General features: G+C 48.3%; 14 protein-coding genes across 14 annotated transcripts; 5 read left to right on the plus strand and 9 right to left on the minus strand.

The window, feature by feature from the left end:
- Positions 1–360: 360 nt before the first annotated feature.
- On the minus strand, positions 361–2,094 carry BKA55DRAFT_696867 (major facilitator superfamily domain-containing protein; the record flags this gene model as incomplete). Its single annotated transcript, XM_046200310.1, has 3 exons — positions 361–1,564; positions 1,642–1,924; positions 1,992–2,094. The coding sequence occupies 3 exons, from the start codon at positions 2,092–2,094 to the stop codon at positions 361–363; spliced, it is 1,590 nt and encodes a 529-aa protein (XP_046042779.1).
- An 845-nt stretch (positions 2,095–2,939) lies between these two features.
- On the plus strand, positions 2,940–3,503 carry BKA55DRAFT_696868 (uncharacterized protein; the record flags this gene model as incomplete). Its single annotated transcript, XM_046200311.1, has 1 exon — positions 2,940–3,503. The coding sequence occupies one exon, from the start codon at positions 2,940–2,942 to the stop codon at positions 3,501–3,503; it is 564 nt and encodes a 187-aa protein (XP_046042780.1).
- Positions 3,504–3,880: 377 nt separating this feature from the next.
- Positions 3,881–5,073, plus strand: BKA55DRAFT_599070 (uncharacterized protein; the record flags this gene model as incomplete). Its single annotated transcript, XM_046196340.1, has 3 exons — positions 3,881–3,964; positions 4,550–4,713; positions 4,791–5,073. The coding sequence occupies 3 exons, from the start codon at positions 3,881–3,883 to the stop codon at positions 5,071–5,073; spliced, it is 531 nt and encodes a 176-aa protein (XP_046042781.1).
- A 231-nt stretch (positions 5,074–5,304) lies between these two features.
- BKA55DRAFT_626399 (uncharacterized protein) lies at positions 5,305–7,632 on the minus strand. Its single transcript, XM_046196855.1, has 2 exons — positions 6,460–7,632; positions 5,305–6,409 (listed from the first exon to the last, which is right to left on the minus strand). The coding sequence occupies exons 1-2, from the start codon at positions 7,528–7,530 to the stop codon at positions 5,483–5,485; spliced, it is 1,998 nt and encodes a 665-aa protein (XP_046042782.1). The 5' UTR covers positions 7,531–7,632; the 3' UTR covers positions 5,305–5,482.
- Positions 7,633–7,861: 229 nt separating this feature from the next.
- Positions 7,862–10,014, minus strand: BKA55DRAFT_716394 (uncharacterized protein; the record flags this gene model as incomplete). The annotated part of the gene is made up of 4 exons (XM_046200903.1): positions 7,862–8,901; positions 9,125–9,266; positions 9,340–9,904; positions 9,955–10,014. The coding sequence occupies 4 exons, from the start codon at positions 10,012–10,014 to the stop codon at positions 8,019–8,021; spliced, it is 1,650 nt and encodes a 549-aa protein (XP_046042783.1). The 3' UTR covers positions 7,862–8,018.
- A 1,648-nt stretch (positions 10,015–11,662) lies between these two features.
- Positions 11,663–11,992, minus strand: BKA55DRAFT_599073 (uncharacterized protein; the record flags this gene model as incomplete). Its single annotated transcript, XM_046196341.1, has 1 exon — positions 11,663–11,992. The coding sequence occupies one exon, from the start codon at positions 11,990–11,992 to the stop codon at positions 11,663–11,665; it is 330 nt and encodes a 109-aa protein (XP_046042784.1).
- BKA55DRAFT_667886 (uncharacterized protein) lies at positions 11,663–12,257 on the minus strand. Its single transcript, XM_046197858.1, has 2 exons — positions 11,978–12,257; positions 11,663–11,862 (listed from the first exon to the last, which is right to left on the minus strand). The coding sequence occupies exon 1, from the start codon at positions 12,232–12,234 to the stop codon at positions 12,001–12,003; it is 234 nt and encodes a 77-aa protein (XP_046042785.1). The 5' UTR covers positions 12,235–12,257; the 3' UTR covers positions 11,663–11,862; positions 11,978–12,000.
- Positions 12,258–12,731: 474 nt separating this feature from the next.
- Positions 12,732–13,250, minus strand: BKA55DRAFT_526615 (uncharacterized protein; the record flags this gene model as incomplete). The annotated part of the gene is made up of 1 exon (XM_046188860.1): positions 12,732–13,250. One exon carries the CDS (start codon positions 13,248–13,250, stop codon positions 12,732–12,734), a length of 519 nt encoding a protein of 172 aa, XP_046042786.1.
- A 435-nt stretch (positions 13,251–13,685) lies between these two features.
- On the minus strand, positions 13,686–14,150 carry BKA55DRAFT_493672 (uncharacterized protein; the record flags this gene model as incomplete). Its single annotated transcript, XM_046186266.1, has 2 exons — positions 13,686–13,886; positions 14,046–14,150. Coding segments are annotated over 2 exons (306 nt in total), but the record flags the coding sequence as incomplete, so codon positions are not given.
- A 3,723-nt stretch (positions 14,151–17,873) lies between these two features.
- On the plus strand, positions 17,874–19,517 carry BKA55DRAFT_583899 (uncharacterized protein). The gene is made up of 5 exons (XM_046194255.1): positions 17,874–18,324; positions 18,580–18,663; positions 18,722–18,742; positions 18,844–18,996; positions 19,116–19,517. The coding sequence occupies exons 1-5, from the start codon at positions 18,026–18,028 to the stop codon at positions 19,294–19,296; spliced, it is 738 nt and encodes a 245-aa protein (XP_046042788.1). The 5' UTR covers positions 17,874–18,025; the 3' UTR covers positions 19,297–19,517.
- A 541-nt stretch (positions 19,518–20,058) lies between these two features.
- Positions 20,059–20,376, minus strand: BKA55DRAFT_494025 (uncharacterized protein; the record flags this gene model as incomplete). The annotated part of the gene is made up of 1 exon (XM_046186268.1): positions 20,059–20,376. A coding segment is annotated over one exon (318 nt), but the record flags the coding sequence as incomplete, so codon positions are not given.
- A 794-nt stretch (positions 20,377–21,170) lies between these two features.
- On the minus strand, positions 21,171–22,169 carry BKA55DRAFT_696873 (uncharacterized protein; the record flags this gene model as incomplete). Its single annotated transcript, XM_046200312.1, has 1 exon — positions 21,171–22,169. The coding sequence occupies one exon, from the start codon at positions 22,167–22,169 to the stop codon at positions 21,171–21,173; it is 999 nt and encodes a 332-aa protein (XP_046042790.1).
- Positions 22,170–23,224: 1,055 nt separating this feature from the next.
- On the plus strand, positions 23,225–23,492 carry BKA55DRAFT_526677 (uncharacterized protein; the record flags this gene model as incomplete). Its single annotated transcript, XM_046188868.1, has 3 exons — positions 23,225–23,280; positions 23,318–23,396; positions 23,430–23,492. The coding sequence occupies 3 exons, from the start codon at positions 23,225–23,227 to the stop codon at positions 23,490–23,492; spliced, it is 198 nt and encodes a 65-aa protein (XP_046042791.1).
- Positions 23,493–23,970: 478 nt separating this feature from the next.
- Positions 23,971–25,134, plus strand: BKA55DRAFT_599077 (uncharacterized protein; the record flags this gene model as incomplete). Its single annotated transcript, XM_046196342.1, has 5 exons — positions 23,971–24,037; positions 24,090–24,432; positions 24,537–24,538; positions 24,837–24,993; positions 25,047–25,134. The coding sequence occupies 5 exons, from the start codon at positions 23,971–23,973 to the stop codon at positions 25,132–25,134; spliced, it is 657 nt and encodes a 218-aa protein (XP_046042792.1).
- Between the last annotated feature and the right edge of the window lie 1,650 nt (positions 25,135–26,784).

Genomic DNA, 26,784 nt, shown 5'->3' on the forward strand with positions numbered 1-26,784 from the left:
TAATTCCTTGGTCATTTTTATCAGCGGTTCGCGTGATCAACGATGCCTGTTCGCCACAAAGTTTGTTCTACAAATAGAAGACTGAAGGGGTCACCTTGGAAGGTGTACCGGGCCGTGATGGCGATTATAACTACGAGATTGGTATCCTATGTGTGACCGTGACTCTTGGTGCCGACTAAGATCCGTACGAAGCCTGACCAAATAGCCACATCAGGAACATTAACCTAGTTGGCACAAGGTCTTCTTAAGCTTTCGGGTAGTTAATAGCTTCTGTCTTGTTATTACGACTATGACCCTTCTACCAGTCTTTGTACCGTTCTGCCATGATCCACTGATCCTTGCTTATGTAACATACATCCCCTATTGCGACTTCTTCGTTCGAGAACGACCAAATACGGCGAGTACGCCGCATGCTAAGCAAAGAGCGCCGCTGGAGGCGACAATGTAGAACAAGAGAGCAATGGCTTTACATGTTGCGTCAGCGCCATACGCTATCATACTATGAGCCTCATCTCCTCCCCCCGTATCCCTCGAGACGCCTGCAAGTGCCTCGCGCAGGTCTCCTTCATCATAATCGAATGACGCAAGAGCCGACTTTAGCAAAGACATGCCGCGGTTTTCATAGACAGCGCCTGCAATGATCAATGCCATAGAGATACCACCCATCAGGCTCATGTTCAGAAGCGCAGCGCATTCAATTCGATCTCGGAGATCTTTGTGGATCCGGTTCGAGATGGCGTTGCTGTGTTGAAAGTGTAGGCCAAGTCCCACGCCCACTAGAGCTGTAAGGCCCATGACCTTACTTTCGGAAACATTTGGTGCAAGAGTAGTGGCAAGGGCTATTGCCGATCCGAGTGTGACGGCACCGCCAGAGAGGTAGATTAGGCCGTAGTGATTTACTCTTGGGAGACAAGCAGCGACGATGACCACGGTGACAATGAAAGGGACAATGAAAGGTAACAGACGCACAGTTTGTTGTAGCGCGCCCAGCCCCTTGGAGAAAGCATAGAACAGCGGCATATAATAGAGCATAATGGCGTACGTAGCACCGGCGCAACCTGATGCTACCCATAGAGGTATCATATGACGCCGAGCCATGATCGTGATGGGGACCACCTGATGGTCAGGTCGCTTCTGGTAACTGCAAACCTGTTGAACAACCCAAGCAGCAAAAACAATAGCGAACGTAGTCCACATGGCGATACAGGGCGCCGATCTCCATTCCCATACCGGGCCAGAGAAGGTGGCCGCGATGGCGAAGAGCACGGTTGTAGCTACTTGAAGGACAATGCCCAATATGTCAATATCAGCAAGGCGATCTCGCAGAGGAAGAGTATTGCTTTCGGGTCTGCCTGGCACAAAAATCAGGGCGCAGATGATGGCAAGGCCCAGGAAAGGTAGATTGATGAAGAAAGCCCAACGCCAAGTCGTGGCAGAGCTCTGCACAAAGGCGCTGCCTACTGGGCCTCCTACTACAAGGCCAATTGCCCACAACCCACTCATGACGCCATAAAGAAGAGGACTTTGACTGTCGGTCGCATACATGGCAAAGTATGATATGGCACTGCAATGAACATTCAGTATGCGCCACATGGGACGGCAACGACGGAACGAAATAGAGAAGACTAAGCTCTTACTCACCAGTTCTGGCAGATTGAGCCTCCAATCCCCATGATCGCTCGGCCAGCGATGACCGTGGAGATGTTGCCCGCCACGCCGGCTAGGGTCGCTCCAACGAAAAATATAGCGATGCTGATAATATACACGTAACGTATATTGAAAACATCGATGATTTTGCGAGCGAAGGCCAATGTAGCAAAGTTGGCAAGGGAGTAAGAGAGTCCAATCCAAGGAAGAAACTCGATATGACCGAATGCCTCATAAAGCTGTGGTTGGATGTTGGCAACGTTACTTACGTCGAACCCTGGCATGACGGTGATTAGCAGTACCGATCAGCTAGCTCCCTTGGCTAAACGCTTTCGGTAACATACCGTTGATGATGCAAGTTATGTAAATGGTTAGAATGGTTCCTAGTCCTATTCCAGCTTGAGGCTGGGGTGGTTGTGAATAGGAGGAACATGACATTCTCGTCATTTTGATGTGAGCCTCGAGATGATATGCTGTCTGTTGAGCACCTTTCGACCGCACTCTTGACTTCAAAATGGGGAGAGGAAAGGGTTTTTGGACAAGTAACAACACTACTTTCTTATACGATGGGGAAGCGGCCCAGGTGAAGTGATATTGATGCTGTTTGATGCGTCCTATGTAGGCTTGCCACTTTCCATTGATGTGATGAACGGTCTCAATGCTAAGTGGCTCTATTGGGCTGTTTGGTAGTTAATCAGAACTCGTATTTGGATAAAGCCCTGTCGTGAGATCTGATGGGGTTAGATGATTCGTTATCTCAGTGTTTCTGAAGGTCGTGAACGTCCGCCTTGACGTTAGTTTCGGAGGACGTTTTGCTTACCTAGCGTTCTGGGCCAAATGCGAGGCGTGTCGTGAGTTCCTTGCATGTCTAAGCAAGAAACTCACATATCCATAGATGAAAAGTCGGGGTTTGGACTGGCTAGTTATGGCCATTCCGTCGAGGGCGTGCTATCCCGTAGACTGTACTCCGCGGAGACTCCAGCAGTACGGGATACACCGACAGACGAACCTACTCAGACTGCCAGAAAATGAAGAAGGTGGAAAGAAGAAAACAGGAAGAGGAGGGAAGGCGAAAAAAAGAAAAAAGCAAGAGACCGATGCTATCTCCTTATTTGGCTGCTTCGCTGATCATATATGTACAAAGCTCCGCTGAATGCATGCATTCCCCCTTCTAACATGACTTTCCATTTGAATACTCAGCTACAGCCCTTTCCGTTCTGACTCACATGCATAAAGGTAAGTCTTCAGAGAAACCCGGCTCACTCCCTTGCTGAATGATTCAAGTTGTATCAATGCCTACGATAGATGAAGAGTTAGGGGTAGTCAGCCCTCGCTCGGTATTCATTGTTCGACTAGTCGTGCGTTTTTACAATGGCCTTCTACTCTTTGTAGCTTGGTTAGCGATTTTGTCTCTAGGGATGACAATCTTTGGCCTATCCCAACCGGACAGCTTGAGTGGCCTCGAGTTCACGGCAGCAGCTCTACTGACCAGTACCGCAATCATCGCGGTCGCTGCAGTCGCCATCATCACCATGCTTCAATTCAATTTCCGGTCGATCAAGGGTCAATATGAGAGACTGGATCTTATAATGTCTTGGGTGCCTTTGTTCTTGCTTGATGTCGTCATACTGCAAGCCATGGCGGGCTTGTTGCTTTGGCATACCAACAACCCCCCAAGCGAACTCGTCGCGTTCTTCGCTTCAGAAACACTGGTCTTGCTCATCGCTATGATCATAGCATCTATTTGGGCTAGAGGAAAGATTAAAACGCTGATCGGCATGGCCTATCTGAACACTGATGATGTCGAAGGGCTGGACTGGAACGATGAACCTGATACTCCGGAGTCCATATGCTAGTCATACCAGAAAGAAGCAGACGAGACTCCATTGTTTCTAACGTGAAGCGTGGATGTTCACATGCGAAGAGCGTGAACGAAGTGGTCAATGGTCAACTTTTAGATGTCTGAATAGGTGACTAGCTTCGGAGACATGTAGTATAGAGGTGCAATCGGTTTCAATACAGTCACTTGTTCTTTCATTTTCAAAAGACAACGACGTGAAGGGTTGTGCAACGAACGCTACATTACAGTAGTTCCTGGATAACATAGGAACCTACAGCACAGAATATGGATTAAGAATATGACCCTGCAATTGTATCTCATATGAGTGAAATGGTAAGCTGTATCATAACTCTCTCCCCCTCTCTATCTGAGTAGCCTTTGCTGAAGGCCAGCATGCAGTTGAGCGACAAGACTTCAAGTTCAACAACGATGCTACAGTACGGCCCAATCTGTACAGTACAGTACTACAGCACAAAGGTAATCAAAGTTCAAACTTTGAGACCGGTTACAGTACAATAGCTGAGACCTGTGGCTGAAAGCTCATCTTCACCATCTTAACTTACAATAGTCAATTGACAATAGGCTTTCCCTCATCCGCCATAAGCTTCGTACCCGAAATAAGGCCAAGCTTGTAGGCTAAAAGTCGCGGATGTGCACCAGCCGCTCCTGATCAAGAATGACCGGTGGAAGGAGAATTATAGACCCAGAGGTTGAAATCGGACCCAGGGCTTACTCTATCGCATCACGGGGTATAAACAGACGGCGTGTTCGCAGGCAAAGGCTAGAAATTGCAGCAAGTGTACCGGGAGCGAACAGATCTTTCGGACAGCCGAAGTGGGATTATCTCGGAGGATGATTCAGGTTCATCCACAGAACGCCCACTATTAACCAGTCAGCCCTCTCTATAATTTCTTGCTTGGATTGGCTTGAAAGGTGACAAGTTGATTGAATTCCTGCTACCGAGGTCTACATCTGCTCAAACCTATCACTGCCGTTCCTGTTGTTACAGTACTGTTGTTACTGTTGTCGCTGCTGCTGTTACCCCATGTAAATGACGCTCAGTTCGACCATGAATCCTTCCCGGGCTACTCAGAGGCACTCCGTACATTCCGGAAGCGCTCCTTTGGTCGGAAAAGGCATATCTCTCATCGAGAGGCACTGGAGACTGTTTGCAACAGTCTACTCGGTGATTGTCTTAGGTATCATTGTCGCATGTGGGATAACCGGTACGTTGTTTTGGTCTGACTTCAATAAGCGCGACCATCCCGTGACTAATTATGGGATGAACAGTTGCCATCGAGAGGCCTTTCGACTTGGCAAAGAGGTCTTGGGGAGGATTTGACGAGCGTCCAACGACCGCCAAGTGTTATCGACAGGAACGAACGGCAATGCTTCTTGCTTTTTTTCTGGGATCCTTCGGTATCGATCAGTTCTACGCCCGCCACTGGCCTCTAGCTGTGTTTAAACTGTCAACTCTCGGTGCCGGTGGGATTTGGTGGTTTGTCGACGTTGTTCTATGGATGGTAGGTGGCGTGTATGGCACGCCTGGATGTCCGGGCGGGAGCGAGCATTCCTGGCAGTACTAGCGAGTGACCAGGTCAGGAGAATGCTGTACTGATGGTGTGCGCAGAAAGTTGCCATGCTGGGCGTTTTCTGGCCGGAGCTAAATACCTTGGCATCAGTTATGACCTCAGGCGTGGTGGTGCGACGTTCGCGGTACTGCCCTCTCGCCTTTCCATTGTCATCGCTTAAGACGTTGCTTCCGGTAGAAAGATAGAGCTAACGCACAGGACTAGCTGTATCGAGAGCATAACAGAGCGATGAATTATTTATTATTATTATTTTATTGATAATGTGAAGAATTAATCCTGCCTCCCTCACCAAAGAACAGATGCTCTTATTTCAATCAGAAGCAGTCCGGAATAGCCAAAGCTTGGTCCATGGACCCTTCGAGTTTCTGCTCTTGGAACCTACCCTACCCTAGATATGGGAATATCATCGAGATGGCGTCACGTCACCAGTTGACAGGCTCTCGTCAGCCAGCTTGCCTCCTCCATCCGATGCGAGATATAGCAAGCTCTCATACAAATTAATAGTCGCATCTAAATGACGCTTTCTTATCTGAAGGTACCTCTCTCGTTCGGTTAGTTGCTCCACTTTTCTTTCCGCATTTTCGACCTCCTCACGAGGCGTACGTCGGGCTTTCTCCATGGCTTCCGCCAACTTGTCCTTCATTCTCGCTCGATCTGCTTGCATGAGGTCCGATGCTGCATTTTTGACCACGCAAGAGAAAGTATCAAGCATATCATTCGAGCAAGGATTCTTCACCAGGGAATTCAGATTGGGCGTGCCATCAGACATTGGCTCATCTTTCATGGTCTGCAAATGCACACCAGCCGACGAATCGTCTATTGTCTCATCCGTTGCGATGGATTCTGAGAACATGGCTAAGACCTCTTCCACGGCGAGTACATTGACGTTTGCACAACCCAAGTCCTTTCGGGCGTCTGTAAGTTCGAGTTTGAGGCGCTCCTCTTCTTCGGTGATCCGCTTGTACTCTTTTTTGGCAGGAGAAAGCCGTTCTGTGATGGGTATTCCCTCTGATTCGCAGAGGCTCCTGATTTTGGTGATGATTCCTTGAGAAGGCTGGATGCTTATTGGCTCTTGGGCTGTAGAGAGTGAGTCGTCAATGATCGCTGATGTGTCGCAGTTTCTTTCCAGCTCTTTGATTGCGCCTATCACCTGTAGATTCGCCGAAGGAGACGGCGAGTTTGTAACAGTTGAAGTAATCATGTCCAGGAAGCGCTTCTTCGCATCCATCGGTTCTATAGTCCGCATTATATCTTCCGATGCCATCAAACGCCTTATAGTCTCTAGAACAAATACTCCGCAACTCGTTTTGTCATTTTGCTGTGCAGTTTCCTACTGCAGTCAGGCACACTAAGTAATTAAAAAGGGAGCTAGAGTCATACCTTCTGATCGAACGTAAGTTTGAAATTGGGATAGTGCGTCTTGATCCACTCTGTAAAAAAGGCCTCAACTTTCTCCGACCTGGATAAATCTACCAAAGAGTCGTAGAATTCCAAGCGAATAGAGTTGATTTCAGAGCTGGGTTCAGAGTCGGATTCGAATAGCAGAACGCATAGCGTCCAGTGCTCGGCACTCTCATGATGTAAAGGGATGTATATCGGCTCGCCGCTCTTCGGTATGTACTTTAGCTTGACTGGAATGTTCTTTTCATCAATTTTAAATCTCATAGTATCCAGAATCCTCGTAGGGGTATTTGGTGGCAAGCCAAGCTCGAAGACTTGACTGACGATATAGATAGTTTCGTCATTCAGTTTTTCGTCGTCTTTCAGCCGTGAGTGGATACCCTTGGCTCTCTCAGCCACTGAAACTAGTGATTTTTTTCGTTGCAGTTCCTCATCGTCCGGTGATGATTGAGTTGTCATATCAATGCAGTCGCTATGAGTCCCTTTCAATTTCTTCTGCGGTCTGCCAGATTGACTTGTCTTCCATGGCTGTGACTGCGGCGGTAACGGTGACGGCGACGGTGATGATGGCATGCGGACTCCGGAGTCAGGACCAACCGTATGCTGGGCATCCGAACCGACTGTTATTTCTGTACCCGTTCCCGAGCTGGCTTCGATGGTTGTGCCTAAGCCAGCACCATCTTCTTTTCGGTCAAGGGCGTTCAGGATATCAATCACCCCCGTCTGAACTGCTTTGGTGGGCTTGGTTTGATTCTCGAAAACATTCTCTGCGTTAAGGTTGTTATTTCGAGCATATATCAACCAATCGTATATGCTCGTCAGGGTTGTATCACTCTTTCCTGTTTCAAGTATAGACTGGACGCTAGGCCAACGCTCTTCTCCTATAAACTTCTGCAAATCAGTCCAGATTTTGGCTTTCCTCTTATCGTAATATGTCGGTTTGGTCGCCTTTCGCTTAGTCGAAGCGTTTTTTCCAGAGTTTAGAGGCACCGAGGCATGACTAGCATCGGAAACAGCTGGTAGCAAATCTCCGGTTTCATGACGAGACATGCTAAACAGAAATTTGGGCAAGAATTGCTTCAAGACAAGAGGTAGCTGCACAGTAAGATGGTTTGCGAGAAGTATGATACTGGGGCTGAATAGGCTGCTTGCTCTGGCAGAGTAAGTTATAATATGTATCATGCAAGTAAAAGGGGGCTGGACAAAACCTTTCCTTCCCCCGGTCGCCCCAGCCTCCTCTTGCGGGATGCTATTGGTTAACAAAAGCGAGTTGCTGCGCCACTAATTTCCACATTTTACATTTTACATTTTACATTTTACATTTTACATGGCAAGATGACGACCTCATGTGAATATTATTTTTCTAATTAATTACTTTCATAGCGATTTAGAGTCTATGGTATAGAGTACATTGTACAGGTAGCCCCATCGTGGAGGATGCAGGCGGCGCATCAATAAGATAACTGCACATGGGTCGCTTCTGCAACCGAATGCCTGCTTAGCTGCTGCATCTTATCTACTCTTGCCGTTTCGCTGCACTATACAAACTTTGATGTGCTGTCGAACACCTCTGTTTGATTTGCAAAGGTTTCGGGGAGTTCGGGAATAAGCGATCGAATCGAGGGTAGTCGAGGTTGAAGGGCTGAAGGTACACGTCGTACCAGTGGACGTTGAAGCCATTCTGCATGGCAATCGGTTTCGACATTTCTTGTCTGGGCCCCGGGGCTTCTTGGCGCACCGCTTCTGCGCGAGGCCATGGCTCGAGTAACCCGATGCTTGACAGAATGGGTTGATAAGCCTCCCTGCGGCTGGTTTCCCTGATGATCCTGAAACCGCCATGTGGACATCATTTGTAATTGTCCGTGGCATGCCCTTGATCTTTGTTGGCCGAATGTCGCAGGCGCGTATCCTGGTTTCAACCGCCGATGTTTGGTGTTTCTAATCCAGGCTGAAGCCGACGTTGGCATATCTGATTCGCGAATAGGAGCGGGCATGAACGGCCTTGGTTCTTGGTGTTCCTGGTTGTGCTGCCCCTGTCCTGTCATGACCTTTTGCCACGTTTCTGATTTTGGGTGCAGGCTCTTCTCTGAAGGGACATCCATGGATTGCAAGACAGCGGGACTGACATACATGCTCGCGGCAGGAATCAACCCGTACTGCTGCGGCATAGTGTTGCTATAAGAAGAGATCCCCTGGTTTTCCACTGGTTTAACCATGTTTTGAATGCTCAGAGGGCCAGGCTGATGGGTTCCGGCTTGTATAGGAAAATGGGGTGCTGTCATTGTATAGAGCTTTTCAGCTTTATCTTGCAGGCGATAGAATTGTTGGCAGTGTGTGCGGAATACACAAGCATAGGAGTATGACAGTCGATACAGTTTCTTTGTGGTGCTGTTGAATGGCGAAGTTATCTTGCAGTATAGCCTATTATATCTGTATGCGCAGCTGTATATATTTGACTCTCATACGCTACCTGTAGGACACAGAACCGTAGAGGTGTATTTTGGACGATACATGTAGCGAAGTCTTAGACGTGAGGCGGGCTCCATCCATGTGAAAGATACAAGTTGGTCCATTCTGGACGATGCGTACTGCAAACAGCAAGTTTTGGATTTCGGAAAACAACAGGATTCTACAGCAAAACTACCTGCCCCCTGAGAGATTTCCTCGACCGAGATATCGTGGTAGTCTGGTTTGTTCTCGCTTCCAACTTGTACCGGCATCTTCAGAACTGTACTTGGGGATCTGAAAAGGCTTCGCCCTGACACCGGACATCAAGTTGCGGCACACTATTCATCGAGTGTTCCTAAGTAGTATCTTCGTCTATCTTCTCCATGCTGTCATTCCATTTGGACACTATACTAGGCCACTGAGGTGGCAGTCTCGACGATCCCAGCACGACCAGAGGTGCCGCCTCTTGTTGGCACTTCGTTGCACTAGCCTGGCCATCAGACCGCTCAACCAGAATTCGCACGGTCTCATTGCCGAACATCGCTCCTTCGAGACCGTCATGTATTCTATCCTCGGACAAGCCCTTTACCATAGCGAGGGTACAGACAAAGACCAGCGCGCGGCACATGCCTATCCGGGCGATGCGTGAGGCAACAATCAGCAGGCAGTCTGACCCGAGTCTCGAACGCATCCAGTGATTGAGCTCATGGATGTTTGGACGGGACGATAACCCTGTCAACAATATTTTCTGCGTCCCTTCCACGTTAGCTTTGGGCAGGTCCAACCTGATCCAGTCGATCAGATCGTCCCAGCGCCGCAGTGACCCTTTGACGTGGCTAGAGTATATCCTGGCAAACCTGGGCTGGGTCAACGTGCAATCTATAACCTCGAGCTTGATGCTCCTCAGCTTGTTGACGGCTGAGTATTCCAGCTTTGGGTGAAGTTGCTTCACTTCTTGTAGAATCTCTATAATCACCTAATTAGGCATCATCAAACAGAAGTGACAGGTGCAAAGTGAAGACGGACCAAGTGCAATTCCAAAGTCCCCCTCGTACTTGAAACAAATCCATCCTGAGCGGGCGTCATTGTGAAATTGCCAATCTATAACGCCACAGTCTTGTAACCAGTAACTTATGAGCTCTCGTGCACAGCCAAAGGGAATCTGATGGTTTGTAAGTGATTTGATGCACTGTGACGGAGGATAGGTATAGAAATCCGTCACAGAATTCGTTTACATTATATATGGGAATGTAGTAGCGCTCACTACTACGACCAGCCGGGACATCAATAAGATGCGTCGGCAGATCCAGAGAAATCCGGGGCATGCTCTCGTGTTATCTTCTCGGATTTCAGAGTCCTCGGGTAGTTCTTTGGAGAATGAGAAGTGGAAAGAGATGATGCTACTGCCAAAGACATAAGGAAGGGAGGGTTTATTTCTTATGAAAGCGAACAGCATGTTTTGCGACAAATCAAAATCAATTCGACCATAGAAAAAGAAAGAAAAAAATAAGAAGAAGAAAAGGCCAATTCTAGATTTGTAAATTGAGCAGTTCTGGCTACCAGCCTCTCTTTCCCAGCATGGAAAGTGGAAGCACGTGTGCTCCCTCAGCGATAATCGATCGAGTCAGTCCCTAAAAAGACGAACTTCACCATGCTAACATATACCGTAGACATAACCATCTAGTTTTGTGCGAAAAGAAGACTCGTCATAACTAGACCAAGTACATACAGTTCAATTCCGCCTAGGCCACGTCGTCACGGACACCGCGTCGACATGCGCCGCTTCTCCATCCTCCTCATCATCACTTGAGGGGATCCACAGGCAGCGGAGATCATCATCCTCCCCATCTTCTCGACATGGATGATTATGGGTGAACTCGATGGATATGGATATGTCATTATCCTCTTTACGATCCTTTGTAGTTCTCGGCTCTGCCTTGCCCTCGGCATGCGATAGCGAGTCGAGTGTATGACTTGTCACAGAGTCATCGATCCTGTGAATGTATTCACGACTGGGTACTTGAACGTAAAGATTTGGCGATTTATCTGGTGCCTTCACTAGCTTCTTGATCCTCTCCCATGCTTTGACTTCTTTCGTAGGGCCATACGTCTCATCCACAATGCGGTGTCGCAGAGTTCTTTTCTTGTCAATTCTAGTGTATTCACTACGAGTCATCGATTCCTAGAGTGATTGATACGAATATCGCCAAACATGGCAATAGTGCATATTTAAGCATTCCAAGGGGATCCAAGAGGCCTTTTTCCAATTTCTGAACCTAGCTGGTCGTACAGTAAGTACTTCCCTTTTTGATATGCGACACTTTGAAGATTCGTTCTTTCGATTGAGCCGCGTCTCATCCTATTTTAGCCTCTGGATAATTGCTGTTGCTCGCAAATCTCTCTTCCCTTTCTTCTGCGGCAGTTATAGCAGAACCTGGTCCAGCATCTTGCGCTTTCCGTCTGATCTGAGCAATCTATCCAGTGTAGAGCCTTCGAGACGATAATGCTTTGGCCGGCTGGGATCACAATACAAGTCGGCAGTGGGCTTAGACACAGGGCTGCGGAATATGCATCCCCCAAGTCAAGGGTGACTTTAATCTGTCACGTACGAATACTGACGATCCAGATTCACTATGGCGGTTTGAAATGCAAGTGATTTAGTGGGGGGGCAGAAAATTCAGGAAGTCTATGATGACAATAAAGTCGGAAGTATTCATATATAGTATTGTAGCGCTTAGTGGTTGTTTGTAATGGTGCTCCTCTCGGTACAAGTCATCTCCACATCCTCTGCGTCCTCCTTCATATCAAAATCATCATCCGGTGGCGGCCATAACACGATCGTGGGAATACACATTTCGTTATCCCTTGATGCCTCTTCATTGTCTATATCCATCGGCTCGAACTGAGCGCTAGTGTCCATCGCTTGTCCGGCCACTTGTGTATCATGTCTTCGATTAGCTTCAGATTTCTCGGTCTTCTCTTGCTGACGAAGCGTCTGAGGATTTTCTCTACGCGGAAATAGTGACTGTAGGGCAGGTGGTGACCTTACGTTCTGTTTTCGCATTAAGCCTATTATATGCATGCCAGGTTGAGAGCGGACAGGATGCGGAGGTGACAAGTTTCACATCGGCACGGCGAGCAGGGCTTAAATAGCAAACGAGTGACTTTGTTTTGGCCACATGGAGCGAGACGAAGCCGACGACCTTTCTTACTTTCTAACGCTATGAGCTTGATACCGTTCATCCTGTACATGCTGCAGTCAAGTTCGTCTGGTTCTGGCTTCTTCCTCCTATTCATGCCATCCATGGTCTATGTTCTGTCAGCTCTCACTCAGTATGAGTACTTGGCATAAAGACATAAGGGTGTTTCCGACATTATGAATTAGATTTTGCTAATTTCTCACATGTATTGGGACATCTACGACGACCGTCTGTGCACGCGCACTTCTCACCATACCAGATGCAGAATCAGGCTGTTCCTTAAACGGTAAGAAGCATCCCAGGTAGCGGGAGCGATTATGGAACAACGTCAGGCGCATTAGTTTTACAGTACATAGGCCGATAAATAAATCTATTTGATCTATCGTTCCTTTCTTTCTTCTTCTACGCATCTTGTCATCTTTTTCTCTCAAGACATCCATCGAGACATCCATCAAGACATCCATCAAAACTTATCGTGCTGTTCCTTTTCTGCCCTCTTCATTTTCGTTCTTGAATGAATAAAAGAGAGGAGAAAGAAAGTACAACTACGAGCACATCAGAGAAGACCGATCAAGAAGACTGGTGTACGCTTGATGTTCATACTCAACAGGCCGGCATCGCGGGCGGCATACCAACCATGCCCTGACTTCCCATTGGCCAACTTGTATTATTGTTCATATCTGGTCCAGCATCCTCGTAACAATTCATCTGAGACAATGCTCTAGTGATGATCGCTAACAGCGGGTTTCCAGCAAAGTGACCCGACTGCGGTCCGTCCTCTGCCGTCGTCGTGGTATGCTTCGAACTGTCTGGCCAACCTGTCACAGCGGTCGTCCGCGGGCTGGGATGAGTCTCGTTTGATGGAGTCCGCGCTTGCATCTCAATGTCACTCTTCGACTGGGCGGAGGGCATATGGCTGTCACTGGCTGTCGCAGCCGTGGACTGTGTAACTTTTGCGGCATCATTGCCAGCATCAGCAATAGCGTCGGTGTCGCGGTTCGCCAGTCCACCGTCGCCCAGACCTTCCTCGGCTTCGATGGGAGCCTGAGGGACGACATGTGGGTCGGCTGAGGGAAGATGGATCATATCGATGGGCAGGTGACCGTTGTCAAGTTGATCCATCATCTCCATGCCCAAGTCCACGTTCATGTCCATACCCATGTTGTCTAGATCAAACTCCAGCATGTCACCCCAGTGATGTGCGCCAGGGAAATCTGTCACTTGGCCAAAGTCCATCATAGCCGACTGCATCCAGTCATCTTCTGCCATCATCGTCGTCAGATCGACAGATCCTGGCTCATCGCCGTGACTACGCTGGACTGCATCATCCGACTGGCCATTCATAGCCATGGAAGCAAAGGGTGCCGTCGGCTCACACCACGGCTCGCCTTCCGCATCCTCATCTTCAATCGAAGTGTACGGCATCACGGCGTCCTGGCCATCTGGCGCATGATCGCGAAGATGACTCGAGGCTGCGTTGTTTGGTTCTGCCGGCTCGCTCCGGTCGCGAACCCGAGAACGACGGCAATCGCCTCTATAAACGTGGTGATGGTCATCACCTTCGCCGTTGGCGTTATCGGTATCGTTGTCGCTGATATGGTTGTCGGTACTGCCAAGGTCACGAACAGCACGATCCGCGCAAGCGTCGAGGGGTGCTTCCCTTCGGATTCTTGTCGCGGTCTCCCCGGGGCGGGCATTGTCACGACCCCGTCGTCGGGTCACCCTCGGGGCTGGACTGTCTGGAACGTCCCAGATATTCTCGTCATCGTCTTCAGCTTCGGATTCATCACCGGCGCCGGCCACGGTGATTTGCGGCTGGGTCGGTGAGGCCCCAGGCCCTGATGAGCCATCGCCCTGCCGGCCTCTGCTACGAAGACTGAGCACACGGGGTGATGGCCTCGGCGCTGGTTTGGTGACCCGACACGGCTTCGTATTGGCCGGCTGCTTCCGTTGTCTTGCTGGCCTCAGAACAAGCTTGCCATTAGATACAACCTGCCTCCGCCAAATATCGCGAATCTGTAACCACCATCCCGGTTAGCGACTCGCCCAAGCGGCTTCTTCATGTTTCCGCCCTTCTGTGCTTCTGAACCTACCACGTCGTTTGTGTCTTCCGGCAGCGATTCCCCGTCCGGGATGTACACCGAGCCGTCCCAGAATCCATGGATCTTGTTGTAGAACACAAGCACGGCGATCGTGCCGCAGTCTTCGCCAAACTGATAGTTCTTCTTGATCGCCGTCATGCCTCTCTTGCGCATGGTCTGGCTCACCCATGCTCGATCTTCTGGGTGGGGGGACCTGGAACGAGTCTTCCGAGGCGCCATGTCTGCCTCTTCAGCCGGAATGGAAGCAGAGACGAAACAGTATCGTCTTGGTCTCGATGCTGTTCCAAGATATGGAAGCTGTGTATGTATCGAATGCAGACCATCTTTTGAACGAACGGCGGAATTAAGTGGATGAATCGTCCTGTCCCAAACCGGACTCGCGACCCTCTTGCAGCACAGAACGACCCATTTCGCCCGCTATGCTTTCTTGCCATGCCAATGTCTTGATTCGAGTTCATTTTCGGCCTTCTTTCGCTGTCGAGCCATTGCCGAACTTTCCAGACTTGCCTTACCAAGGACTGTTGGTCGGTTGTCGTGCAGCGGAACGGGTGATGTCGGTGTTACTCCATGGTCGTTGCAAAAAGTCCTCAGGCAATCCAGGTTTAATTTCCACCTCTCCATCACGGTGCCAGACTGTCGGGACGAAATCGACGTCGAGATAGGTCAACACGGTTGGAGCGAGGGGATGGACGATGAATATGAGACGCAAATCCATGATAGAGGTGGATCAAGTGTCTGCTAGAGCCAACATCTTTTTCAAACCCTGACTGTGGGTTCGATTGTACGGCGCCGCTGTCAGTTTTGTTCTTCGACATCCTATTTCGGCCTTCCGTTCTTCCGAATTCTGCTTGCCCCCCCCCCCCCCCCTTAGTGCAGTCCGCTCAGCGCTGAGGTTACATCGGTAGTTAGGATCGACATATTCTGCATTGAACCCACATCACGTGGGGGACCGCAACGGTCAAAACGGACTTTTAATCACCGATCTAGTGGCTCAGGGCCTGAGCTTTTGACGGCCCATTCCTGCCGTTGTAAAATACCAGCTGGTAGTAGTTATGTTATGTTATGTTATGTATATTTTTCGTCCGATCGAAACAAAGCTCGTAGTAGTAGTAGTAGTATAGGGTTGCCTGTAGTTTTGTTCATGCCACTTGGTGCGATACACGATTGCATGTTCGTTCTACAATTGAATGTCGCTGCCAGCAACAATGACCGTCTTGGCAACCATATGATCAGTAGAGAATCCATTTCGTCTCGTTCTATTTCGACTTTTGCCCTCATTCTTACTGATGACTGTTTTAAGATATCATTCTGTTCCGTTGCTTGATGTCTGTAGTGTCCGGGCCCACTTTTTGTTCATAAAAAAGTAACAAACTGCCGGGGAAGCGGAAGCAGATGCGGCAGATCCAGTGGACATGATCGATCGGAGAAAAAGAACCTTGGCGCCGAAAGCAGTTTATGGCACAGCGTGGCTCTGTATTTTCTTGTGGCTCTTGATTTAGTGTCGAAAGGAAGGCTCCGACTCTCGCACCGTTGAAGGAAATTTTGCTCCGTATTCCGTACTCTCAGAACAGAAAATCCTTTCGCGTAAAACAATCACTCCGCGGAAATAATTCCGAATGCCTCGGCTCTAGTGGGGGAAATAAAACAGCGAAAGGAAATAGGCAGGAGATAAGCGTATTTCGGCGTAAGCGATTTCGCAGTACTTCCTTCCCCCTCCCCTCTCTATCCACTTTCATGGTTTATTAATGGATCGATGCTGTGATTCACATGAATCATGAATGAACTGCATATGGCCCCACATTGCGGGATATCATGTGAACTGCAGAAAAGCTAAAATTTGACACTGACTAGCGACCAAGGTCGAACGAAGCGAGGCGCTGAAGAAGTGATGCCGGACCACGCAGATCGTCCAAGTTAGACTGAAGCTAGGCAAATTACCCGGACACGCGCACTAGCACAGGGGTATCATGGCAGTCAGAATCTGTCGTTCGCGGGTGGAACAATTGATCTGCAGAGTTGATGATGTACTCCGCCGGAGAAGACCAGGAATGCTCGTGTTCGCTGTTGGTCCTCAGGATTGGGAATGAGCGTGAACGCGAATGATGAAGCGGGGGCATATAATCGCACTAAGCGTGCTTGAGGGGCTAAAGTGAATGTGATGAGTAGCAGCAAACCCAATGTATTGATTGATTGATTGTTCTTAATTTCCTCTCATGCGGGGTATGACATTTCGCGGAGTTGCTTAAGGGAGGAAGGCAGGCGACACATGTCAGTGGATATTGTAGTGCGCCCTCCTACAGCAGCGAGGAAGAACCGAGTTTATTTTTAATTTATTTTTAACTTTTTTTAACTCATTTAATTTACCCTGGAGTTCCCACAGGTAGATGAACAAAAGAAGCTTAATCATGGAAAAGGAAGCTGCGCGTGTACCCTCCTGTATTTTTTATTTCTTTTTACTTCTTTTTATTGTTTCTTATTTTTTATTTAAATTTTTATTTATTTACTATTTTATCGCCATTTTCATCTGACTTCTCATCCGTGGCCTTTGAGAGTCATTGGTTGACTCTATCAACGGTGAGGGGCAGGGGGGGCTCTGGTACGTCCGGCTGTTTTAGCATGCTGATAGCCAAGTCTCATTCGGCAGTGATTGGATGATGGGGTCATGCTGGTGCTGGACAACGTGGGATGACGTGCCTAAAGCGCGTGCGCGCCTTGTGCGACAGCTGCCGAGCCAAATTTGGATTTAGAAACCGCACTTGGCTTCAACGGCCCCCAGCCAATTTTGGCTGACGTTGTGCATGTGGGGTCAAACCAGGCCGGAAGTGAATTGCGGCTAGAAGATCTGCAACGAAACTAGTCTGCAGAATAGGATGGCCCCGAAACCTTTCAGCATTACCTGTGCCCGTCCGAAGATTTTCGGAGCCGCTTCCACCCTTGAGAAATGGGGCAGTTAATTGTATTTCTCAAAGCGCCATAGCCCTATGTTATCCACTACGGTGACGAACTACTGCAACATCCCAACATCAAGACGCGAGGTTAGCTACATGGAAGGAGAGATGTCAGCAACCCCACCACCAAACATGCGCTAGGAGTGAGCGGACGAGTCCCCCGAAATGATCGTCCGTTCATCCTCAACAGCCATACCAGAAGCAGCTGCGATTTTCCGCTAACGAAGCAAGCGATCGGCTTGTCGTCCCAGGGCGGACGGACAAAATGTCCAATTTCAGGAAAAAAAAAAAAAAAAAGAGAGAGAGAGAGCGCGAGTACCTAGGTCCAGAAAGGACGCTTCGTCAGCGAAATGACGCCAAAGTCTGGACGGTGCCAAACGGTGCTAACTTGTAGGACAGTAGATAGGCAAGCGTAGAAAACGGACGCGTGCATCGCGACTGTACATTGTCGATTTCTGGATGGCTTCAGCAAAAACGATTCAAGTCCAAAAGAGGCACGTTGCTGAGGACTTTCCGAAGGTACACAATATTTGTGAAAGGTTATCTTCCTCCCACGATAGCTGAGTACTCGACCCGTCAACCGCCCGCCCAACAGGAGGGCTACAGCTGCCTGCGCTGAACCAGACTGTCGGTAACAGCCATTTCCTACATATAAAGCTGCGTTGAAGGGAAGAACTGGACGCTGATACATTCATCGCTGCACCTGCACGGTAAGCTCTGGTACAGTCCCTCAGTCACTCGATCAGTCTCCTGACCGGCCAGCTCTTGCTTTCCCCTTCTATCCTTACTCCTTCTGTCATTCTTTTTTATACAAGTGCCTGGATCTATTCTATCTAATTCTCTTTCAATGGAGTCTTCACAGCCCAGACCATCGCAAGCCTATATCCGGTCGCGCCGTCCAGTGCTAGCACCGCAGGCGGCTCAGCGTATTGCTGGGAGGGCCATCCGGTGCAGGCCTAAACGGACTGCTCTTAAGGCGCCTCAGGATGTCCGATCTAGTTCGCTGGGGAGCTATCGGCGGCCGGTCGATAACATTCGGCAAAGTCGAATGATGCCAGTTCGTGATCGTATGTATGATAGGCAGCCTCAGCTTGTCGCTACTCCCGAGGACGAGGAAGATGACGAGATGGATTACCATGATGAAGAGTTTGTCCTATTTCTGTCTTCCCCCTCATCCCTTCCCCCTTCCCTCTTACCCTCTCTCTTTGACCTTTTTTACTTTCTCTCTCTTTGTTTCCATTCGTTCCTCCTTTCTTCTCTTGAATGTCACTGTACTTGTTCTCATCCCATCTATATTTGCCTTCTTCCACACTGTTTGACGTAATCCTTCGTTTTGCTCGCCTTGCCACGACGTCAATCACACGGACCACGCAAACGAAGTTAGACTGACAAGAAGTACAGACCTTGCTACGATGAAGAATTTGGAGACCCGCAAGACCCGCAAGACGACGACCGTTATGTTCTGGAAGCCCTAATAAGCCAGCAGTGAGTCAGCCTTACACCATTGCACCACTTTGAAGCTGACACCTTAGCTTTACCCCAGATCGAAAGCAACCTTGACACTGTGAGTCGTCGTATCGGTCGAGCCTTTTTTATTTATTTATTTATTTATTTATTTCATTTTCATTTTCTGTCGTTCGTCCTTGGCTAATCTTTTTTCCAAAGCATTAATAAAATGAGAACAGAGTTTCTTGAAAACATGAAGCAAATGAGAACTGAGTCTTCTGGAAACATGAAGCAAATGAGAACAGAGTCTTCTGAAAGCATGAAGCAAATGAGAAAAGAGTTTTTGGAAGCCTTGAAGCAAATTAGAACAGAGTACGTCTTAGTCCTGACTTGATCACTAGGGATTTCTTCTCTCTCTTTTCTGTTCCATTTACCCTTTGTAGCATTTCTTCTTCCTAATTTCCCTCTAATATAGCTAACAAGATCTACAGCAACAATCAATTACCGCAACGGATAAGTGAGACCATAGTACGCACGATTAGTGGTCAGACCAACCTTCATGCACAGGGAGCCACAGGCCGAGGCGCTCCTTTCCAGATGGGATTGGACTCTACCGTGGACCCTTCCAATCTGATGAGCAATACCGGAGGAACTGAAAATAACGGCTCGTAAAGGCCAAGTTCCGAAGGCGATCCTCAGGTCTAGCTGGACGCACTGGGAATGGATATCTACACATATTTATGTATACATATGTGTCTGTACATACATGGAGAGATGAAATGGTATCACGTTACGACGGGGGGATAAGTTTATTGACATGGCTCAACAAACAAATATTATACCGAGTCAGGTTTGAGTTCGCAAAGACAATTGGATGGTGATGCAATAATAACATGGTGAATCTCCAAATTGCAAAGCAAAGTTACAACCGCCTTTCGCTGTGCCGGACAGAGAAGGGATGCAGACCTCGATCCGCTCATGACGACCTCCTAGGGCAGGCCCAAACTAAAGCAATATCGATGCTAGGCGAATGGAGAATTTTGCCAGCTGGGGAGAAAAACAAGAGTTTTCTTATCAATGACTGAGTTAGATTGAATATGTTGCGCGGGTAGAGACGGATACGTAGGCTGTATTTAATGATCACGCCGGCAGGAAGCGCCGATATATACGTTTATACGTTGCAGGCGGTTACCGGGAAAACAATAAAAGGCAATCTCTCTCCACTCAATTCAAATGAAGCTAACAGTAGGATGATAAATAAGCCAGGGCTTCTGATTCGGCGCATCGCTGCATCACTTCCAAATCGTCTTGAATGATCCCTCGTCTGCCATCATCATCTGTTACGCCGGCCACAAACGATGTACTGTCGCAGTCTTGGTTCGACTCAAGTCTCAGGTTCGGTGGAGTGTTCAGAGGTGAGCTGCAGGTCTGTTGCCGAAACTGATGCTCCATGAACTGTGGCGGCGATTCCGTCGCGGACACCGTCTCAGTTGACTGCCCTTGAAGTACTCTCTCTAGCAAGGTCACATGCTCCTCTCCTAAGCGGATGAGGCTCTGTTGCCATTTCAATGTAGCCTCTTTCTGATCGACTGAGGCCTGGAGAAACTCGTACTGTGGGTGCAATCTTTCATTTTCCAGCGTAAGAAGATGGCTCCTCTCTTGTAGGAAATGGAGTAGCTGCTCAACGGTCATTGCGTGCGGTGGCGCAACGCGCGTTGGCGAAGGAACGCTAGGGAGCGAGCTGCTTCCCATTGAATCGCTGGCTGGCGGTTGAGAAAAATAGAAGCGGAAAAAAACTAATAAAGTCAGTTCGGTTCAAGGCACTGACGTTGAAAGTCAAGAGACGGTATAAATATTCATCCCCGCGCGCAATGAATGTGATATGTAGTCGACTTCTACCCAGGAGTCCATTTACGTTCTCGGCTTCTCTGTCGCATGTGAACAGCTGCTTTCTTCTGTTGTGTACGAACTTGAATTGTTGGACTCTCCGAAATGCTAGCTGCTCTCGAGGGTAGTGGCAAGATTGACTTGACTCGGAGATGTACTGTAAGCGATAGCCCTTTCTCACTCATTCCACGAAACTTGAGGGCGTGACAATAGCAGCACAATAGCAGCGGATATATTTTTTAGTGTGGATTTGAAACTGGACGGCCTTTTGAGGCCCCCTCTCCATTGTAGCTCTAAAACTGCCCTTGCCTCTACGAAAACGTTGGCATTGATTGTGTTGATGGACTGTAGGGTGCTTTCCACTATCCTGCACCAAATGTAGTTCTATTGATGAGTATCTATACGCTTAACATCCCTACTACGTTGTATTCTCCTTACTACTGTTCCATTCAAAGGTTATATTCCATAGAAATGCTCTCTGATTACTGATGAGGAATCACCATAAAGAACGTGATTCTGGAAGAGACAGAAACAGCAAAATCAACAACAAAAAGGAGAGACGATGGAGTTCGAAACGAGCAACTTATCTAGGCGATTATCGGTACAGTATTGAAATAAAGTCTCATCTTGGTACAGTATGACGCATACAAATCTGGTCCTTATCCATCGCCAGTAGAATGCTCAGTGGTTCGAAGGCTTATCTGCTGCTGGAGTAAACTCCTGAGTCTATTCTCCTCCGTGCTATACTCGTGCAAAAGATTCTGGACCTCGTGGACGTGATGTTTTATTGTAGGTACAAATCGGACGACTGCCTCGTTGGCCAGTCTCCTGTAGTACATGCGCTCATAATGAAGCATGGCGAGGCGTTGCCTCAATTTAGCCTTCGAGGACACAGTATCACAACCAGGGGAAGGCTGAGATTTCTGATGAGCTATTCGAAGAGGTTCTACATAAGGCCAGCTTTGACCTTGATCCTCCTTGCTCTTTCCCATGTTCAAACTTCCTCGATTCATGGATGGGCTGTTTAGTGAATTGAAATCTCTGCCACCTGCCTGTGTAGCGGAACGAGGTATATGATCACTTATTATATAGTTTGGCTCCATCGAGTCTGGCTCGTAGCTCAAACTTATACCCGAATCCCGTAGTCTTGACTCTGATCTATTGTCAATGTTGCCGGCGTGATATTTGGCATCTAAGCTGCAGGCTAAATCGATACCTGAGTCCTGGATTTCTGGATCTGTTTCCTCCTTGATAACATCCTCAATGTATTGTCGCCAGTCGGTATTCAATTGCTCAATCAAGAGGTTTGCCTCCGTGACAACCGATCGGAGCGCAGAAGCCAATTGTCGTATCTGAGAAACTAAACGCAGTAGCACCCGATAAACGAGCTTTCTATTCAGTGCGATTGATTGTCTCATCATCCCATTTTGTCGTATGAGATTAATCTCCAACGTCTCGAGCGCAGACTTCAACATAGGGTGTGGAATCGGCGGTAATAGACGGTTTCTTGCACCCTGACCCCAGGAAGACACCAAATTTACCTGAGGATCCTGTGCATCAGCGAGACCGTGAATATGAGCCTTTCGCTGATTGAGGCTCGAGAGAGGGTCGGTATGCGGGCGTTGGCGCCTGAACGCTTGCGAGATGCTACTCCCCATTTCGCTGCCGTGCAAGGTAGCTGTGTTATCATAGAGCAGAGCGTCAGGGATTTTGGATAGACAAGACTGGATCGAGGATTTAAGAGATACTAGTACATCGTTAGCCAGTGTAGCAAAGTACTTATCCTCATGATGCAGTCTCCCGTTCTCTCGGTTGAGTTCTACGATCCTTCTTCGAAGCGACACTTGATCGTCACCTCGATTCACATAAGTGATAGAACTGTGGGAAACGCTGGTTCTACCCCCAAGCTGCTGCACTTGATGATCTACTCTACGAGAGATTTGCGATCCTTCACTGTTGTAGTTGGGACAAGACCCGTATCTAACATGTTCCTTCATTGATAGTCGAAGTAGGACCTGGAGGAAGATACTTGAGGTCAGGAGCAAGTATCAACGCTCTTTCGCGCCTAAACACAAAAACAAACGCCATTATGAGAGAAACCATCTATTTTATAGTATTTGAAACCACAGCTTATTGGCTCTTGGTGTGCAATTCGGCATGAAACAACGTTGCAAAATCGCCTATTGGATTATTTGCCAATTTCGAGTGATGTGGATGGATTATGCGTGTTTGTACGGTACCCTCGTAAATATTTGACTTCCCATCCAAGAATGGCCGTTCTTCGTAGTTGACTTCGGGAGTCACAAGTTCATCTGTATATTTCACGCCTGATGCATGTTGTAAGTGATGGAGCATTGGCTGTTCGCAGCTCGGATGATGTGTTGATCCTTCCTGCTCGATAAGGTTCTGCACGCTAGTCTTCCTAACTTAAAAGGATAGTGGATATGTTGGTTGTGGGCTCATAATTTTCTACAATGCTGTCATGAACTATTTCGTTTCTAGCCAGCAAGTTTGTGATGCATAGAGTTCCAAATTTAGATACCAGACATGGTGAGCTTTGGTGATGAATTTTATCCTGCCTTGGTAACTTTGATGCTGTAATCTGGTACATATCGTAAACCTTCCTCTTTGGAATTGATATTTAAAGCACGAGCACGAGTCACGCATGGTGTCCCTTCCCGGACTCTCTGAACGTCTAGTCTAATTGCCACATATGGCTCTACCCAACCCCACTGTTCGAGACTGGAAAGGTGACCAGCACAAGGTAATGTGTGTACTTGATACGGCACAATAACGAAGACTATAGGCTAAGTGACAGTAGTGTCAAAATCCAAAAATTTCCAATGGAACTGCACTTACGTGCAGTGGTGGATTTGATGCGCCATGTAATCGGCTGGCCATTGTTTCAAACCACATAGCTCCTACGGAAACATCTATTTGTCATCTTTGCTCTGGCCAAAAAGGACCTCAAGTACTCGTGATGACTTATACTGGCTCAAGTAAACAAAAAACTGTCGAAAAACTACACGTCCTCTGTCCCCCCTTAACCTCCACACAGCAAGACGGTTCAAAATAGCGCTTTACATAAAACGCAGACAGAGCAGAGGATCCTCTGAGCCTTTACAATCCGCTACTGCAATGTAGATGCAGATGACTGATACTAGACTGGAAGTGAATCTGGCATGAAAAGCATCATTTCATATTATGCTTTACCCAGTGCGATTCCACGGTATCTGACCCCTGGGGGGGGTGGGGGTAAGGGCCAAACTTTGCTTGAGCCGCAAATCGACGCTGAAGTAGTACGACCATACAGCTTTGCGAGCAAATGACATAACAATACATATGATGTACCTGTGGTATATATCTTATAGAACCCCCCCTTCCCTCCAGTGTTTCCTTTTGGCTAAGAGACGCGACTTATTTGCTAGTGGCAGTATAATATTATTACACCACCCAACAATGTATCGCCGCATTCATGACCACGAAGCCTTCGTCGATTCGATGAGCGAAGCGGCTTCAGCCTTAGGTATGGGTGTTAATCTTAAAATTGCATATTACTAGATCTTAATACCCTGTAGAACATAGCGAGCGTGGCCTAGACGATAGCGGTGATTCTGATGCCTTCATTGTCCCTGATTCTGATGGGGATAGTGGAATCTCGATTCCGCAAACCCCCCCAGTCCCTCAATCAACGTTGAGCCAAAGATACGGACGTATAACAAGGCGCGGCGAACGCAGGGCACCCCAGAATGTTGAGGGAGCCAGTTTCGCCAGCTCAAGCGAGTCTCCGACACCAAATACACGCCATCGAGACGTCCACAGGAGCTCACGAGGCCAGTTCCACCTTTACTTTCTAATTAGAAGACTTGAGGACTTAGCAATGGCAATAGAGGATATGAGAGCCGATATGCAAGACATACAGTACGAAATCTATGACATAGCCGAGGAAATTGCTTGAGATGGGGGCATTATGTAAAGTTACTCGTATCATTATAGTCTACTTCACTAGACTCGAACGGCTATAGCTGTAAGAAAAGCTAGTTAAGAGCACCTATATAGTACATCTACACAATGAATTAGGATATCGCGACGCAAACGCCTTCTTATTATAACCTCTTGACAATGCCGCTACTCTTTCTACCATGAAATGGATGAATAATAGGTTCCCCTCCTGTATTGTTCGATTATCTCTACGTAATGTCGCATGAATCACTTCATTCGCATTTGAAATGATCATTATTTACTGCTGGCTGTCGACTGATAATTCTGCCTTAAACAGGTATAAGATACACAGCGGTTTTCAATCTTACGTAACTATATCCTAGACTTTAAGTTTAAAGTGCTGTTAACTGCACTTCAGTTACTCTCGCATCCCCTTGTCTTTGTTTTACTTCTCCAAAATCCCGGCCCAATTCTCCTCGTGCCCATGTTTCATGGTCTCGGCACCCTTGGTGAACTTATCCCAAGTCTCCGCGCTGGCGGGTCAGTTTCTATTGCCCGTGTTCTTCTTGGGCTTACTTGCTACCAACCTACAGACAAGGGTGTCCCAAAAGACCGGTTCGAGCTGGTAGTGCGAATACCACTTCAGAGTGTAGGTACAAGAACTATAGTCCTCCTATTTAATAATCTAGGGCAAGACGCAGGCTGGTTCTTACATTGCCCATCTCTACTTTGTATTGCTTTAGTACAGAATTAGAATGCTAACAAATCAGCCGATAGCGCCACTCCATTGTATCACGCTCTTAAGCGTATCTGGAGGTGTATAATAGACGTGGCATGACAGAATCCCCTGGTCGGATGCGTCTATCGAATATGCCTTATGCTTTGCGACCTGACCGCTGGTTTGTTATGGCTGGTTCCTGGTAGAAGCCTCTTCACTTATGTGAGCCCTATTGCTGAATTTCATTACAAATAATCTTTCACTTGCAAAATAAAGAAGCCCAAGGACTCCCATATCTGGGGTTGATCTCCGTCTTGCTTAGCAGCGTGTTAGCTTGGCTGGTCATCTGTCGAGACAGATAACAAATGGGCAGGATCTAGATATAGCATGGGTACTGGCTTTGCCAAAAAGGTTCCCGAAGCCCCCATAGCTTCTATCACGTATGGTCGCGGCATAAAAGGGTGAAATGCTAGGCAGGACGGTCGGTGCCGAAGCGTATCAGAAGAGAAGACCGCCAGAGCATTGGCGAGGAAGTCCAGGTCCAAGTTTTTGCCAACATTCTGCAGGCGCTGGAAGTAGAGTTCGCCGAGAAGGAGCGATTGTCTCATAGGCAGGAATGGTGCGAGCCTGTGCCGCATGAGAGAAGGTCAAGACCGTTCAGAACTTCTACAAGGCGTTCCATGACATGAAGGCATTGCCAACTCTCACTTGCCTGCTCTGTTATCGGAAGTACGGCGCGGTCGAGCTAGAGGATGTCGGGTGGGATTGGTGGACAGCAATTCCTATCAAGAAACCAGGCGACTCACCCTTTAAATGCCCTCGGTGCTTGCCGGCGGGGCAGAATATTCGCGGTTGTGCGGACTGCTTGAGGCACCTCAGGCGAGGTGTGTTGTCTCTGGCAGCGCAGCTCCATACGTGGCTGGGTTGCGAGCATATGTTTCCCGACCAGTTGAAGGGCTTACCCCCGTTGAAGAGAAGCTGATCACGCTGAACTCGTGTTACGGCTTCATCACCAGATATAGCATCTCAGACGGACACAGGCGGGGCGTCACGTACCCAAGGCATGTGAAAGGGCACATTACAGTGTTCCCGAACAACGTTCAGGAGCTCGTAAAGAATGTTCTCCCCCATCCGCTGTTAAAGGTGCTGGATGATATCCATGTGTCGTGGCAGGGCCAGGGAAAAACCGGCGCCAAGCGATCTGTTGGCGTTATTATCGGTGCGGCGGAGAGTCGTCAAGAAAGCGCTGCTGTGGCTGAAGAGGCATAACCATTTATATGACGACATCAGTATTGACATAGCTGGGATACACCAGCACACGGCGTGCCGTCCCAAGTCTTTGAGCGATTGGAGCGGAACGAGCCATCGGCGAGGGAGAAGACGCAGACGGCACATATCGTTCCGCCAACAGAGCGTGGCATTGACGACCACGATCCGATCGACATTCAGGAGATAGTTGGGGCGCTGTTAGAGGAACAGAACGCACCTGGTGTGGCCACCGATTACGATTGCGTCAATAGGGACGATGGGCGCGGGGCTGATGACAAGGGCGAGCGCGTTTACGAGACCGGATCATCGGGTATATTCGACTTGGATGGCTGGCCCGACATAGT

This window comes from Fusarium redolens, assembly GCF_020744475.1.
Source record: "Fusarium redolens strain MPI-CAGE-AT-0023 chromosome Unknown BKA55scaffold_24, whole genome shotgun sequence".
NCBI classification, from domain to species: Eukaryota; Fungi; Ascomycota; class Sordariomycetes; order Hypocreales; family Nectriaceae; genus Fusarium; species Fusarium redolens.